The sequence below is a fragment of the Poecilia mexicana genome, unplaced genomic scaffold (assembly GCF_051168715.1).
Source record: "Poecilia mexicana isolate PSO_F unplaced genomic scaffold, ASM5116871v1 scaffold_7, whole genome shotgun sequence".
Lineage (NCBI taxonomy): Eukaryota > Metazoa > Chordata > Actinopteri > Cyprinodontiformes > Poeciliidae > Poecilia > Poecilia mexicana.
In genome coordinates, this window is record NW_028263376.1 from 22,037,411 (window position 1) to 22,052,766 (window position 15,356).

Here is a 15,356-nt window from a genome sequence, read left to right on the forward strand (position 1 = left end):
TACCTTTGTTATCAAAGTTTATAAAGGTAACTACAATTTTTATATTTAGAGAAGTAATTTCACCATTAATGTGAGGTCACCTCTCTTTAAGGCAATTTGGGTGTTTTGTTTTTAAACTGTCGATAGCAGGTCAGTTCATGTGCAGCAATTAGGAAATTCCTCTTTTTTTTTTTTTTTTACATTATACTGGTTACTCTTATTTTTTGTAAATTTTTTTTGCAATATGTTTCAATTCAGTTTATGTATATTATGCCATGCCACCACAAATGGTGTCTCGAGACACTTTACAAAAGAATCACTTAAATTCAGTCATACATACATTCCAATTGACCCTAGTTATCGAACAGTACCATGAGCTCAGTTAATTGTTCAAAGTAGTTTTAAAAGTTTCTATCCATTTTAATATTTGTGCAGGTAAGGCCACATGTGATATTAGGCCAAACATTTACTTTCTAAAATTTATCCCATTTGGACTTGTAATTCTTTCTAACAGAGGTGTCAAACTAATAGAGCTGACACACACAAGCGTAGTGTGTGTCAGCAGTGCAAAGCTCAGCTTTGGGGATCATTTTCTCTTGATGTCACCATTTTTTCCACCTACATGCAGCTCATTTTTGCGTGTTTAACCTCATCTCTACTGCTAAATACTGGTATTGTAATCTGAACCTGTGTAGCTTGTCCTGTAGCATAAAACATTGTTGGTAATAATACGTAAACACAAACACTTCCTGCTTAAACACAATATAATGTCTGCAGCTCAACTTTTAGTAACCCTACATGACTTTGAGCAGCAATAAAACAATGTCACCTTTTATATAAGCCACTTTATCTGATGGTTTTCATGACGGCAATCTGGAGATGTATTTGTATTTTTCGACATGCAGCGAGCAACACCTCTGATCTCACAGTGCATGTGGCTTCTGAATAATGGAGAAGCCCCAGTGTCTGCTAAGAGGGAAATAGAAGTGAGGAAGCAAATGCAGGGGTGTGAGGAGAGTGTGAATGGGACTCGGGAAGCGCTCTGCTCTGAATCTGCCGTTATTTAAAGCAGCGTGATTCCTGGGAGATGAGCGGTGAGACTAGGAGGGGAGGCGCGGGACCAGGAGAGCAGAAGGAGGGTATTGCCTTAAAGGATCAAAGCTGCATTTCTCATGGGTTAATCATGCTTCAAGCTGTGTTTTACATTCTTTACCGTTGGCCCTTTAAGACATGTCTCAGATAAACCTCGCACTGGAAAGAGCGCTTTGGGATAACCCAGCCCTCTTTTGCTCAGCTTGCCTCGACAGAAAGAGTTCTCTGCAGAACTGAATAATTCATGGGGCTTCAGAAGAGTGCGGTGAAAATCCCCACCCCCCACACACTCGCACACAAAACATGATATGCCACATTCTCTCACACATACTCAATGCTTTACCATCATACCACTCAACTCCTATCGCAATTCATCTTCACAGTTAATTTTAGGTTGTGCAGACTGATATGCTCTTATTTTTTCTGTTTTAGACGAGTTAACGCTACTTGAATAATTAACTCGACTGCGCTGGGTTTCATTCCGGCGTCATTGTCGCTGATCTTTGTCTGGGGTGGGGGTCTGGCTTTCTCTCAGTGATTGCGTCTCTGTTATGCAAGGTGATTTTGTTTATTTTTGAAGGAAATGCACAACGCCACATGCACTGTGTGCAGTCGCAAGCAAAGTTCTGTGAAAATCCTCCCTGCAGTGAAATGCAGTGACTGTATTGGAGACGGGGATTCTGGAGGATGCTTCAGTGCCTGGTTGGGGATGAAGAAGGGAGTGGTTGATGTGAAGGGTGCAGGGAAGAGGATGTGCCGCTCAGTGGGGGCAGGAGAGATGGGAGCAGAAGATGGTTAAGAGAGAGTGAGTGCACATGTGAAACAGGCTGAGAAAGATGGAAAAGATTAGTGACATAACCTTTAAGACTGCAGCATGATGTGGGTGTGACAGCGATCATGTCTAGTTTGTTCTACTTAGAGTGTCAGTGGGTTGTCACGTTTCGCCATCTAAATTCTTTAATACTTCTTAAGATTTGATCTGGTAATTTGTAGAGCACTTCCCACTTCCCCCAAGTTGAAATTTTGTTGAGAACCTGATCATATTTAACTGTTTCTGTCCAAAACACTGGCCCCAGCGCTTATCAAAGCTGATTAGTAAAATGAACTGCAAAACATCAATTTACGCTATTGCAACTCATTTATTGTTTTAGATGTTAAAACAATGTCCAAGTTCAGTTTATTAACTCAACATGTAACATTTAATCAAGACTGCTCAGTCTGTGTGATTCTCAAAAGAGAAAAAGTGCAAATGGTTCACTGGGATGTGCATTTCGAGGTTAAACATATTGCAATATTGGCCACTTATCAGCTTCATCAGCTTATTCTTTTTCAAAAACGCTTTTTAAATATTTCTTGTGCAAAATGTGCAACAATATTTACATGTATTTTAACTCATCAGAATAGATGAAAAGGGCATAACATTTTCCATTCACAGTGAAACCCAGGGCTTTTTAGGCCTTGCTGTATTCCCTGGTCTTTTTCATCTGCCCACCTAGTTTAGGTTTGGGTAATTGCACTTTTTAAAGTTTGTATGAGCACATGTGAGTCTGTCAAGTAGCATGGCTATAGCATCTTTCTTTTGACTGTCACAAACTTTTCCATCTACTCTGTGTACCAGTGTGTTTATTGTTCAAGCATGAACAAAAGACATGGATACCTCATCCCAGGCACCCCACCATTCCAATATTTGAGAAATACTGGAGAGATCCATTTGAACGTGGCGGGAAAAATGATGAACTCTTACATCTTTTTCATTGCTTTGAAGCAACATTATACATGACACTGACCATTTTACTGTTCGAACTCTGTTTGCTATTTATTTTGCTTTGTTTTTCCACCAGGACCGTAAGCTGTCAAAAATGGAACGCCAGCGCTTTAAGGAGGAGGCAGAGATGTTGAAGGGTCTACAGCATCCCAACATTGTTCGTTTCTATGACTTCTGGGAATCTCCTCTAAAAGGAAAGAAGTACATTGTTTTAGTGACAGAGCTCATGACATCAGGAACGCTAAAAACGTAAGTATTTGTAAAGGGCTTTTTTTCATCAAAAGTGGAAATGAATGGTCATGTACACTTAAACACTCATACAAATTTCTCACTCCTTCTCTTAGTTACCTAAAGCGTTTCAAGGTCATGAAACCCAAAGTCCTGAGAAGCTGGTGCAGACAGATCCTGAAAGGCCTTCACTTTCTCCACACCAGAACGCCACCGATCATCCACAGAGACCTCAAATGTGACAACATCTTCATTACTGGACCGACAGGGTCAGTCAAGATAGGAGATTTAGGACTGGCGACACTCAAAGCTGCCTCCTTTGCAAAAAGCGTCATAGGTATGAAATTTGGGTATTGGACTTAACTATGAGGCTGGAGACGGTGATGATTCTGTCCAATTACGAGGGACTCTGTCGTTCTTTTTCTAGGTACTCCAGAGTTCATGGCTCCAGAGATGTACGAAGAGCACTATGACGAGGCCGTGGATGTCTATGCATTTGGCATGTGCATGCTAGAGATGGCCACCTCAGAGTATCCCTACTCAGAGTGTCAAAATGCTGCTCAGATTTATCGTAAAGTTACTAGTGTAAGTGTACCTATGGTTAAGATTTCTTTTCTAACTTTTGAGAGTTAGAAAAGAACTCTCAAAAGTTTGCCACCTCAGAAAGGTGGCAAAGAGGAAACAAAACTAACCAAATTGATTGAGATTATGTAGTCTGTGGCATTTCTAGTGAATTTAGTATATAATACAGTAAGGATTCAGTTGAGAGCAAATATCACGCAGTGTTATAGGTGTCTCAGAATAATCAATATTTCAATATAAATGTTACAAAAATTATGTAAATGAGCTGCTTCTGGAAGTTTAAAACTCCAGGAAAATGAGAAGTGAGTCTCTGAGCATTTGAAGAAGTTTTGCCCACAAGGCAGAGAAATATGAAAAACTGAATGATGCAGACAAAGTAAAATTTTAAAGCAGATTAAAAATGTCAGTAAAGCTCCTGCATCTCAAAAACAGGAGAGTTAAATATACCAGACAATATATACTTACAGTGTTATTGTGTCTTTGAGTTCCACCTTCAAGCTATTTCTCAGGAATGGATTTGGTGCAGCGGATTGCTCTTTTCTGCTGTAGCTGCAATGTAACACAAAAAAAATCTCAATCAGCTGGCGGCTACATCGGCTACTAAAAGTGACAAAATGACCAAACCCTCTGTTCTGTAGTGAAAGAATTAGCATGTGGCTAAATATAAAACAAGTAAACATAAATATATGCTGCACACATAGTGTAGCTGACAATATAAGCAGAAAGTAATTAGAATCCGTAGCAACCGTGCCATCCTGACTGATCATCAAAGAAAATATGATGCTAAATTACCCGTAACATAAAAACTGAACAGCTGCTGCTGAATACATTACAATTCACGAGACCCTTGTCTACACTGTAAAAAAAAAAAATTGCCTGCACCAGATCCATGTTCTGGATCCACATTAAAAACCAATTTTGAATACAAGAATCCAAAGCAAATGGAAGCACAAAGTATCCAATGATATTTCATTGCGGTATATGCTTTCATAACGAATAAACACTTCCTGTTTTGCAGTAAAGAGAAGTGACTCTTGAATAGTTTTCTTTCCAAATGGTAGCTTAATAGCTTTCTACCTGACTTTGACCTAATTACTCTAATACAAATACTGTCATATATGACTTCAAAAAAAGGTTGTAGTGGTTTTATAAATTGTATCACATATTTTACTAAGCATCACTATCGAGTGTGAATTTTTACTGTTATGACAACAATACAAAATAATAGACTATACTATTATGATTACTATTACATGTTATAATTTTACTTTATCAAACTTTTTACAGAATTTCTGTTAAGAGTTTCATGCTGTATAAACTGGGATTCATAAAAATAAGACACATTGAGGTTAAAAGTTGCTGGGTTTTATTCCATATGTGGTCATAGATCATGATTTAATAGAACAGTGCGTCCATCTCTTGACGTGGCATACTCCAAATTGTCATTTAGTTTGGGGGTTGTCTTTAGTCATGTTGGACTTCCATATTTGATAAAAGGTATTGATTTTTCAGCTCTTGACGTCTCAAGATAAGCTAAGACATGATTACTGTATATGCAGTTAATGCAGGAAGGCTCTCTGCTCCCATTGATGGATGAGAAACGCTAGAGAAGCTGTCTCTAGATGCTGCTTGCGCCAGACCAAAGTGGGATATTAATTTGCGATTGATCAAAAGCGATACTGATAACATTTTGCTTCCCCAATGAAAAGATGATCTAAAAGACGTGTATAATTGACTTTTAAATTTTACTCTTGGCACATTCAATGCCTGATTAATTCAAATACATTATAATAAAAATGTGATATATGGTGTTGGAAAATGCCTTAGTTCAACAGTCCTGTTTGATTTTAATGAAGTCAGGTTTGACCTTACTCAAATTCTTGTTGAATTTGAATAAGAATCTATGCATCTATTTGAACTGTTAGGGATTTGTTACAGTTGCAATCTGACCAAAGGGTGTGTGTAAAGACGAGACCTGTTAGGTTGAAAACCAAAAACGAACAGCCTTCACACAATTTAGTTTTCTTTCTGCTTTTATCAGGAAAACGTTTTCATCTCTCTTCATGTCCTGTGTATTCATGTTTCTTTACTTTCAGGGTGTAAAGCCAGCCAGCTACAACAAGGTTGTGGATCCTGAAATCAAGGAGATCATTGGCGAGTGTATATGTCAAAAGAAAGAGGAACGGTAAGTGATTTTTTTTTTCTCTTGACCAACAAAGGCCAGAGGTACTCCTGCATTTAATGACTTTTGCTGTTTCTCTGACACTAAAGATTTCAACAGCACAGTAGTCTAGTGTCGTAAAGTTCTGTGATGTAATGAGTTTCCCTACAAGTAGGCCAAATGAGCCTTGAATACCATGTGGTGGACCTTTTTTGGGAACATTTGCCAGAGCTCAATTGGAAAACACCTGGTATTGTTTAATGCAATTACTTAGTGAACCTAAGTCATGTATTCACTGTGTTTAATTTCTGCTGCTGCAGTTTCTTATCTCAACATCAATCAATCAATTAAACTTGAGCTTTGATTTTCCCTTTAAAAAATATATATATACCATCAGTTTTTGCTTTAAAAAAGCTGATGTAAAAATTAGGCAAACTGTAAGATTTGCACTTCACTATATGTATAGAGTACTACCTCTTGCATAATGAAAATAAAATCACTAGCTACAAAACTCAACAAATATGAATAAATTAAGAAAAATATTATAGCTGAAAATACTGCTGTCGACTTACTACTGTCATTGTGTTACCAATTGTCAGGCCACCAAATCTTAGCCCAAATTGTTTAGTCTGAGTTTTATTTTATTTCTTTTTTGCTTTTTCAGGTATACCATTAGGGACCTGTTGAACCATGCTTTCTTTGCCGAGGACACAGGTGTGAGGGTGGAGCTTGCAGAGGAAGATGATGGGAAAAAACCCATCATAGCTCTCAAGCTGTGGGTGGAGGACCATAAGAAGTTGAAAGGAAAGTACAAGGAGAGTGGAGCCATTGAGTTCACATTTGACTTGGAGAAGGAGGTTCCTGAGGTTGTGGCACAAGAAATGGTTAGTTAATTATTTAGTACACAAGAGCTGTGACTTAGTTTGTGTTTCTCATGCATACAATCTTCATATTTTTCAAACTGTTTCACTTTTAGAAGCCTAATCTATTTAGATTCTTGGTGGCTCAGTAATTTTATATATATTAAGCCTGAATGCCAACAGTGGCAGGGCTTAAAGAGCTCCGGCCAGGGGCCGGATTTCCGGCTTTTGACCAAACGGTCCACCTCAACCAATCTTCATGGGTCGCCTGAACCAAACTGTAGTCTCCGGGCTTAAAGAGCCCGGAGACTACAGCCAGACTTCCGGCTTTTCAAGCAAAGCGAGCATTGGACCAAACGGCCTGCCTCAACTAAACTGTAGATAATAGACAAAGATGTCTGCCAATCAGAATTCTAGCTCACTTTTAATTTGACTCTTTAGGACTTGATTAAGAACCAGATTTGTTCTTTGTAATTTCTGTCCAGTAAAACTATTAATCTATATATCAATAGACAGGTCTATATAAAGATATAATCCATGTTTCTGTCTCATATTTGTATGGCATTAAAAGGACCTGGAACTTTTGTTTTTTCCACTGAAAGCTCTGGATTGCACAATAAATGCCATGTGGGTGAAATTTTATGGATGATACTCTGATGTCCCATTCTCCTGAAGGCAGCAAAGAGCTGCTCCACCAGAAACCGACAGAAACACTGAAGAGAAGAAGAGCTATGATTAATGTAGTTACAGTTCTATCCATGTTTTAATGTTGCAGAGCTCAGTCGTTTTGCAAATTGTTCAAAGTTTAAACTGGCATTGTTGTACATCTTTTATCTGGTCACTTTGTGGAATATTTAATAACTAGAAAATGGCAAAGAACAAGAATATTTTTTCCACTCTGATTGGCTGCTGTTAGGCCTTCTGGTTTTAAGTTGAATGTTCATTGCATTTTTCTTAGACACCTGTGAAAATAATTTCTATTCACGTGGCTTTGTTGTTCTCTGGGAAATTATTTTTGATAATAAATACAGAAACAAGCATAAAAATCAAAACGTCTACAATAGTGACAGTAATATTAATGATAAAATAATAATCAGTGCAAAGTAGCCTACAAATTCTTTGTTGGGGGCGGTGAGGGACCTGGATATGGGATGGGGGGTGCTGGCCCGAAAAAGGTTGAGCAACACTGATTTAGTTGGTAATGTTGCATGTTCTAAATTACTTGCAAAAACATTGACTGAAAGGACTCTTATTTAATGTTGAGGGATTTTTGCCTGTAAGGCTAACCTTTAGGGCTCAGACATTTTATATTTTGTTTTGAGTTGAAATGTACTGAAGTCTTATTTAAGTTTGAGTGTTTAGCTTGTTAAATGTATTGTTAGAAGCAATTGTTTGCACTATTCAAAGACATTTTTTTATTAAACTGTGGCAATAGCAACAGTATAGTTAATTTCTATCACCACTAAGTTTCAGGCTCAGGATTTTTTTTTTTACTTTAAGCCCTGCAGTGGAGATAAGTTGCGTTGCTGTTCTAGGAACATGTTTATTGCATTTTATGTATTTATCTATTTTTAGTGTTTCATCAGATTATGCTCCCAGTGGATGAAAGATTAAAAAGTGTTTTTTCTCCATGTGGGAGCCACCACAACTTCCTCAAGTCTCCATAATCTCTCATCTAACATTTGCTTAAACCACAGAAATGTTTTTTAAGATGGCTGTGGTATTTTTGCCTTTGATAAAACTGCATATAGAGACTGAAACATTGTCATTTTGAGCCTTTGGAATTTTTTTCATTACAAAAAAAAAAAACAATGACCAACCTATATTTGTATCTCTTCCTTTCTTGTCTGCTCCCCACCCTATTTATTTCTGATTTTGGTTTGTTGCCTTTGGCATGCTAAAACAATAGCAGACATGAACAGTGGTTCATCTGCACCCGTGTTTAGGATCTATTGTCACTGATCTAATGCATTAGGCAGTTGTAGATTCAGATTTCAAGCCCAGTTCTTTATTAAAGTTTAGTTCTGGCCTACCGTTTTCAGTCATTTCTTATCATGCTTTAGGGCTGAGGAAGCAGTTTGTTGGGGTGGTAGGTTAGTCTTGTGCAGAAAACGTTTTATTAAAAAAAAACATACAGCTTTTTTGTTGGCAGTGTGACTTGAAACTTATGTCAAGACTGTCTAGGAATATTTGAGCTAGGATTGCAGCAATTTGGGAACAAACTTTTAGAATTGGTAACGTATAAAACGTGTAAAATAAATAAATGATATAGAAAGATGGCTGGGCAACACGTCAAGGAATAGTGGTTGGTGGCTGGATGTGCTTTTCCCTTAAGCTTCAGCAAGTTTGTGCTTTGCGTACACAACCATTTGTCAAATGTTTGAACTGTTATGTTTTATATAATTTTAAGCAAGCCATAATGAATGATGGTTGCTAAGGATATACCTTTTCAGTTCTGTTTGGTACCCAGAGATCACATGACAGTGCATCTGATTTAGCCCGTTAATAAAGGGCTGTTTGAATGGACTGTCTTCTTCAGCTTCAAAATGACTAAGCCTGGTAATACATAGACTGAATTAATGTTCACCAAACTTCATAATGCTTAAATCAGTTTTTTGATAATAATGCCCACATAAGAAAAGTAATAAAATCACATATTGTCAAACTATAATCACTGAAAAACAAATTAGTTCAAGTTTGCCTTCTCTTTAATATTTACAGTTTTGTGTTGATTCTGATCTGATCGTATATAAACATTCCAATTACTTGCTCAACAGGTTATTAATTTAATTTACTATGAGAATGAATGATCGTGTGGAGACCTGCACACCTCTGCAGGCTGGAATGGGTGTCGTAAAACGTGTGTGCTGATACTAAAACAGAAACTGTGCCAGTAAAAATCAAAAGTGGATTGAAATATTTGTTGGAAAATGTGGGGAAATTGATTAGTTGACAACTAAACTAATCATTAGTTGTGTCCATAATCTGAGCATGGTGTGAAGCAGGTCACGTGACGCAGCAGACAGGAAGCAGCAGCACAATGAATGCCACTGCAGTAGTCAAACAGCTGACATTTATAACTCAGTTTACAGTTTTGCACACTGTATATGCATAGTAGGCTGATTGTTAAAAATTTTCTGAGCGATCCCAAGTATTTTATGCTGCATAGTAATTTAATATAAATGATGTGCTTTTTTAAAATCCACAATAAAGACCCTCCTGATATTTTTAACTGTAAATTTGCTCCTAACGTCATCCTGACGCAGCTTCATCTATATTTGTAGATGTAAAAATTCTGCCAGCTCTGATGTGAGCAATGAGCCAGACACTAACAAAGGGAATCATTTCCCGCAGCTCTGACCCCTTTAAATAGCTCTTCTGTTCCTTCCTTTTCTTCCTTTGCTTGTTCTTTCCGTCTGCCTCCCACTCTCCCATTTTTAATGCACCCTGTCCCATCTCACGTGCTCAGCGCTAAAAATATCTTGAAAATCATTCTTTCCCCCTTTTTTTTCGTCAGGTGGAGTCGGGCTTCTTCCATGAGAGCGACGCAAAAACTGTGGGAAAGTCGATCAGAGACCGTGTGGCGCTGATAAAATGGAGAAGAGGGAGGACGGCGGCTATAGTAGCTCCGGTGGATCAGGGTGACAGAGGCCAGAGGTTTAATGTGACATCATCGGAGGGCGTCTCGGGTCCAGTGCCACATGTTGTACAGCCTCTTGTGGTTGAACCTGAAGACACAGACGCAGATCAGCACAGCAGGCTGCACAACCTTCCAACCAGCACCACTTCAGTGACATGTAGGAGTTTTCGCTCTCTCTGCCCAGAAACAACACATAAATCTTTCACTTTTTTTTTTGTCTTTTTTCATAGAAGTGCATTTTTGTGTGTCTCAGCAGCAGACGGCACACTTGACAGTGGCATGGGCTCTACTGTGTACTCAGACTCTCACAGCAGCCAGCAGAGTGTCCTCTACCAGTCCCTACTGGAGCCTATTACTATGGCAACACAGCAGGTTTGTATCACATCACCCTAGTGAAACGTATACGTTCAGACTTATTGAAGCACATGTCAACTTTCAGAGCAATCCCTGCTCACGTATCCACGTATATGAACACTGATGCTATATTTTCACTCTTGACATTTGCTCAATAAAAATGAATCTCACTAAATTAGATTATCACATTATTATTTTTATTTCAGTCAATTAAAAAAGGGAAATCCATATGTTTCATGGATTCATTACACACACCAATGGATTTCAAGAACATGTTTCTTGTGTGGGATGTGAGAGCAAGAGTTTAAGCATCCCTGATATTCAAGGATTTCTTTAACATGCCTGAAAGAATCAAAGCATAGTCTTAATTACATGTGCTTCATTGGTCTTATGCAGCATAAAATCGATCTACAAAATGTAAGTTATTCAAATCAATTTTGTGTTTTTTATTTATTTTTTTTTAACTGGGAGCCATAATGATCCAAATTAACAGGAAAAAAAAATCACTTTTGACACTGTATTTGAATGAATCCGAGTTTCACTCGTTTAATTGGCATGTTGAAATAAAGGAACTTTCATTTTATTTATTGAAATGCACACTGCAAACATTACCCTTCATAATCTTACATATGCATCTTCATACACTTTTTTTCTGGTTTTGTTCTGTTGATTTTTGAGTAACACGTTTTGCTTTTGGGTTGTTCTTTATCAGTGCCAGAGCTGCAGCCATTTTCTGACAGACCGACCTCATTCCTCTGAAATCAGTGAAGTTTGGCAGGCACCACTGAGCCCGCAGCTCAGGGCTCGACTGGGAAGTGCAGAACGAAGGGGAAGTGCCCCTGTTATTGACATTCAAAGGGCAAGCCAAATTGCTCAGCTCCACGCTTTCATTCAGGCCCAGAGATCAGTCAGTCCCATCCCCATTGTAAGGGAGAACCTGGTGGAAACCAGCCCCAGGGAAACCCATCCTCAGCCTGTCTCTGAAGCTGAGGGCAGGCTTACCTCCCCAACCACTCTGCCGATGTTTCATCTCTCCCCTCTCTCTTCACCTACTGAGTTCCGACGCCTTAGTGACACCGGTGTCAGATCGCCGTCACCAACAACCAGCGAGACTTTGGCTCTCCCAGTGCAGAGTCCACGCCGACACTCCGACCTCAGTAGTCTTCTTAGTCTAGCGTCTAACGAAAACCATCTCTCTGCGCTGCATAGAAGCTCAGAGTGCCAAGCCTGCCTTTCTCTGCTTCGATTAAAGTCCCAAAATGGGAATCACCGTCCGTTTACTGCCATCTCACCAACACATCACTGTCTATCTGACATTCGCCACCATCCTTTATCTGGAAAACTACCTTTCTCTGGCTATGGACAGTCAAAAGGATCAAGCGATTATTCAAATTTTTCCATGCTGCAGCAGTCCCTGTTTAATATAATCAGCCGTAAATCAGTTCCTTCTGCCGTCACGCCGTCCCAAACTTTCCCACTGCACTCCTCAACAGCCGGGAGGCCGTCTCTCAGTGATGGAGAATGTGTCCCAACTAGTCCTCCGCAGACCGACGGCTTATTTGAAGAGCATGAATCTCTCCAGCACTGGAAGGAGAAATATTTTTCCAGAGAGCAACAAGCTACCAGTGCTTTGGAAGTGGTAGGTTACAGCAGCAGACAAGTGAATCAGTTTCCCTGTAATGGAGCCAACTCCTGCTTTGCAGATTTCTCCCAGCCTGTACGAACTAAATCTTTCGCTCTGCATGAAGCTGGACCGGTCTCCTTGTCTACTCTTAGGCTTGCTGCCTTCATAGACCTTTAGCTGCAATCATAAGCTTGCTTCTGTCGGAGGAGAATGATGTAACCTCTAACACACTACCCTTCTGATTAACCTTTACAAAGCCCCTTTGCAAACACCCTAGATTTTAACATTTTCCTTTCTACTTTGCTAAGGTAATACAGCATCTGTCTATCCTTAGCCTGCCATGGATAGCTGGGTTTTACCTCTGGAAGAAGGGATGGTTATCTAAATTCCATCCTCTCAGTTTATCCCATTTCTCCTTTGTGCCCTCATTTTACCTCAGATTTGTCTGCTCTTGCTTTTTATTATAAAAAGTTTATGAATTAACTTACTTGTGTCTTCTTTTCCCTCAAACTTGCAGTTTCTTGCAAACTTTTTTAAACTCATTGAATATTTGAAACATTTTATCACGTTACTGACATGTTTCATTTGATAGTCCAACAAAACATTGTGGATTATTGTGAAATGGAATATAAAGCATTTTGCATCAAATAAAAATCAGAAATGTTTTTGCTGTGCATTTGTATTCAACTCCCCTAAGTTGGTTCTTTGTGGAACCTCCTCTTACTGTAATTGGTGCTGGGAGTCTTCTAGAATATTTTTCCAGCTTTGTTAGATCACTCGACCTCAGTCACATTGAATAGAGAGTATACATAGACAGAAGCTTTCAACTTGTGCCACTAATTCTTAATTGGATTTAGGTCTGGACTTTTACTTTTCCACTCCAAAACATATAAATGCATTTCAAACCAATCAATTTTGTGTATTTAACATCATCCTGTTGGAAAGTGAACCTCTGGCCAGGTCTCAAGTCTTTTATAGCCTCCAGCAGGTTTTCTTCCAGGACTGAACTGTTTAGGGCAGTCTATCTTTCAGTCAACTCGAGGATAAAGCAGTGTGAATGCAAATGCAAGGCATGTTTTTCAAGTTTTTATTTAGAAAAAAAAGAAATTATTTCGTTTTCTTTTTTCTTCAGTTTTGTACTCCTTTGACTTCATCTGTCATGTAAAACTGCAAAAAAAAAATCTTTAAGTTTGCTTTTGTAACGTGACAAAACATGAAGAAGTTCAATGAGCATGAATATTTTTGCAAGGCACTGCACTTCTGTAGGAAACAACCTCTGATTAAGCTTTAAGTTGGAATTATGTTTTTGTCTCTAGGCCAGTTCTGCAGGTAACCAACACCAGCCGTCTGTCCAGGGCTTGCCCTCGTCCAGCGCAGCCATGCCCGCTCCACAGCAGCCAGTTCAACCGGTACACAGCTACCCTGCTGCCCTGTATGCTGCTCACCCCTGCAGCACTACACCCATCCCAACCAGCCCAGGCTCATTAAATATCCAGCAGCAAACATCAGTTGCAGTTACTAATGCAGCATCGGCTGTGCCACAACATTTTGCACAGAGCTATCAAACTGCCGGACTCCAACATCAGCCAGCAGCATCGGGCTCTCCAACTTTTACCCTCCAAGCCCATCAGGTTTCTCAGAACCTTGTTGCCTCAACTCAGCAACAGACTGCGTCAAGCTACCCTGCAGTCCATCATCAGACTGCAGCAGCCATCTTTGCAGCACACCAGCCAACGCAAAGCTGCCCTCTTGGCACAGTTTCCTCAGCAATGGCAGCGACGACCCATGGCCAATCCGCACACTCCGCTAGCACACCTCAGCAGGCCTCAGCCAATCAGCAGCCTGGCCAGATGGCTTCCACACCAGCTCTTTACAGTCAGATAATTTCTGCTCAACAAAACACCCAGTCAAACATACAACACACACTAAACGCTGGACAAGTTTATAATCACAGCCAAGAATCTGTGCATACCATCAGCCATCCAGCGGCTCAGCCACCCACGCTTTCTTCTCAACGACTCCAGTCTCCTACTCACCAGTTGGACGCTCCAGTTCTTTTGCAAAATGCAGTTCCAGAACAGAGTCGGAATGAGCCGCATCCCAAAGGAACCCCAGTTCGACAGATTCCAGCTGGCAGTCGAAGTTTCTTTGCGTCAGCTGTGCCCGATGCATCCTCTCACGGCTACGCTCATTCTACCATCCAGCAGGCCCTGACAGCACAGAACCAGTACCAGCTAGCACCGTGCGTCACTGGGGAAGGAGTTAATCAAGCAGCATCATCTCAGACCTTTCCAGTTTCCACCCAGCAGAACCACAGCACACACATCCACCAGGAAGTGAGTGGCCAGTTTGTTTGAATTAATACATTTTCATGGTGACACTCCCTTTTAACTTTAGCTGAAAATATTTGATACATTTCAGGGTAACACTTTATTTGAAGGGGGGTGAATAAGACTGTCATGACACTTTCATAAACATGACATAACATGTCATGAACATGAATAAGCCTTCGTGAATATTTATGACTGTTGTCATAAAGCGTCATTCGGTAAATGATGACACTTTTAATACAAAGTTGACATGATTCAAAATGTCTTTGTTATGACAACTTGACATTAACCAAGAAATCATTACTGTTTAAACTTTACCTCTAATAACATAAAGTTACCTGATTTTTAAAGTGCAATCAGTAATACTTTTACAACAAATTTATATCAGTAATGATTTTTTGGTTAATGTCAAGTTGTCATAACAAAGACATTTTGAATCATGTCAACTTTGTATTAAAAGTGTCATAATTTACCGAATGACACTTTATGACAACAGTCATAAATATTCATGAAGGCTTATTCATGTTCACGACAGGTGTTTATGACAGTGTCATGTCAGTCTTATTCACCCCCTTCAAATAAAGTGTTACCCATTTCGGATATTAAGAAAAGGAATTAAAGTAAATCTTTTTTACTTTTTTTAAAATCCAAATCTATGAAGAAAAGGTATTTACCTATTGTGTGGCACTTAACTCACTCATCAGGTGTATTCTTGTTGATGTGGCATCTCTCATCCAATTT

The 15,356-nt window shown here is 39.4% G+C and overlaps 1 protein-coding gene and 1 long non-coding RNA gene across 8 annotated transcripts in view; one reads left to right on the plus strand and one right to left on the minus strand.

Annotated features, from left to right (window-relative positions):
- LOC106929377 (serine/threonine-protein kinase WNK2) overlaps positions 1-15,356 on the plus strand; it is a 50,844-nt gene that overhangs the window by 15,466 nt on the left and 20,022 nt on the right. For 5 of the 7 annotated variants that reach the window (XM_015006287.2, XM_088007251.1, XM_088007246.1 and 2 more), the window contains 9 exons: positions 2,913-3,085; positions 3,181-3,401; positions 3,492-3,649; positions 5,743-5,831; positions 6,472-6,691; positions 10,185-10,464; positions 10,561-10,679; positions 11,374-12,300; positions 13,602-14,621. In XM_015006287.2, the coding sequence (XP_014861773.2) occupies positions 2,913-3,085; positions 3,181-3,401; positions 3,492-3,649; positions 5,743-5,831; positions 6,472-6,691; positions 10,185-10,464; positions 10,561-10,679; positions 11,374-12,300; positions 13,602-14,621 (3,207 nt within the window). The remainder of the gene's footprint in view (positions 1-2,912; positions 3,086-3,180; positions 3,402-3,491; positions 3,650-5,742; positions 5,832-6,471; positions 6,692-10,184; positions 10,465-10,560; positions 10,680-11,373; positions 12,301-13,601; positions 14,622-15,356) is intronic. The other 2 variants (XM_088007250.1, XM_088007252.1) reach the window with 2 other exon arrangements.
- Positions 2,888-14,453, minus strand: LOC148158428 (uncharacterized). The gene is made up of 4 exons (XR_015763809.1): positions 14,322-14,453; positions 4,112-4,195; positions 3,185-3,295; positions 2,888-3,023 (listed from the first exon to the last, which is right to left on the minus strand). It is a non-coding gene; the product is annotated as an uncharacterized LOC148158428 (long non-coding RNA).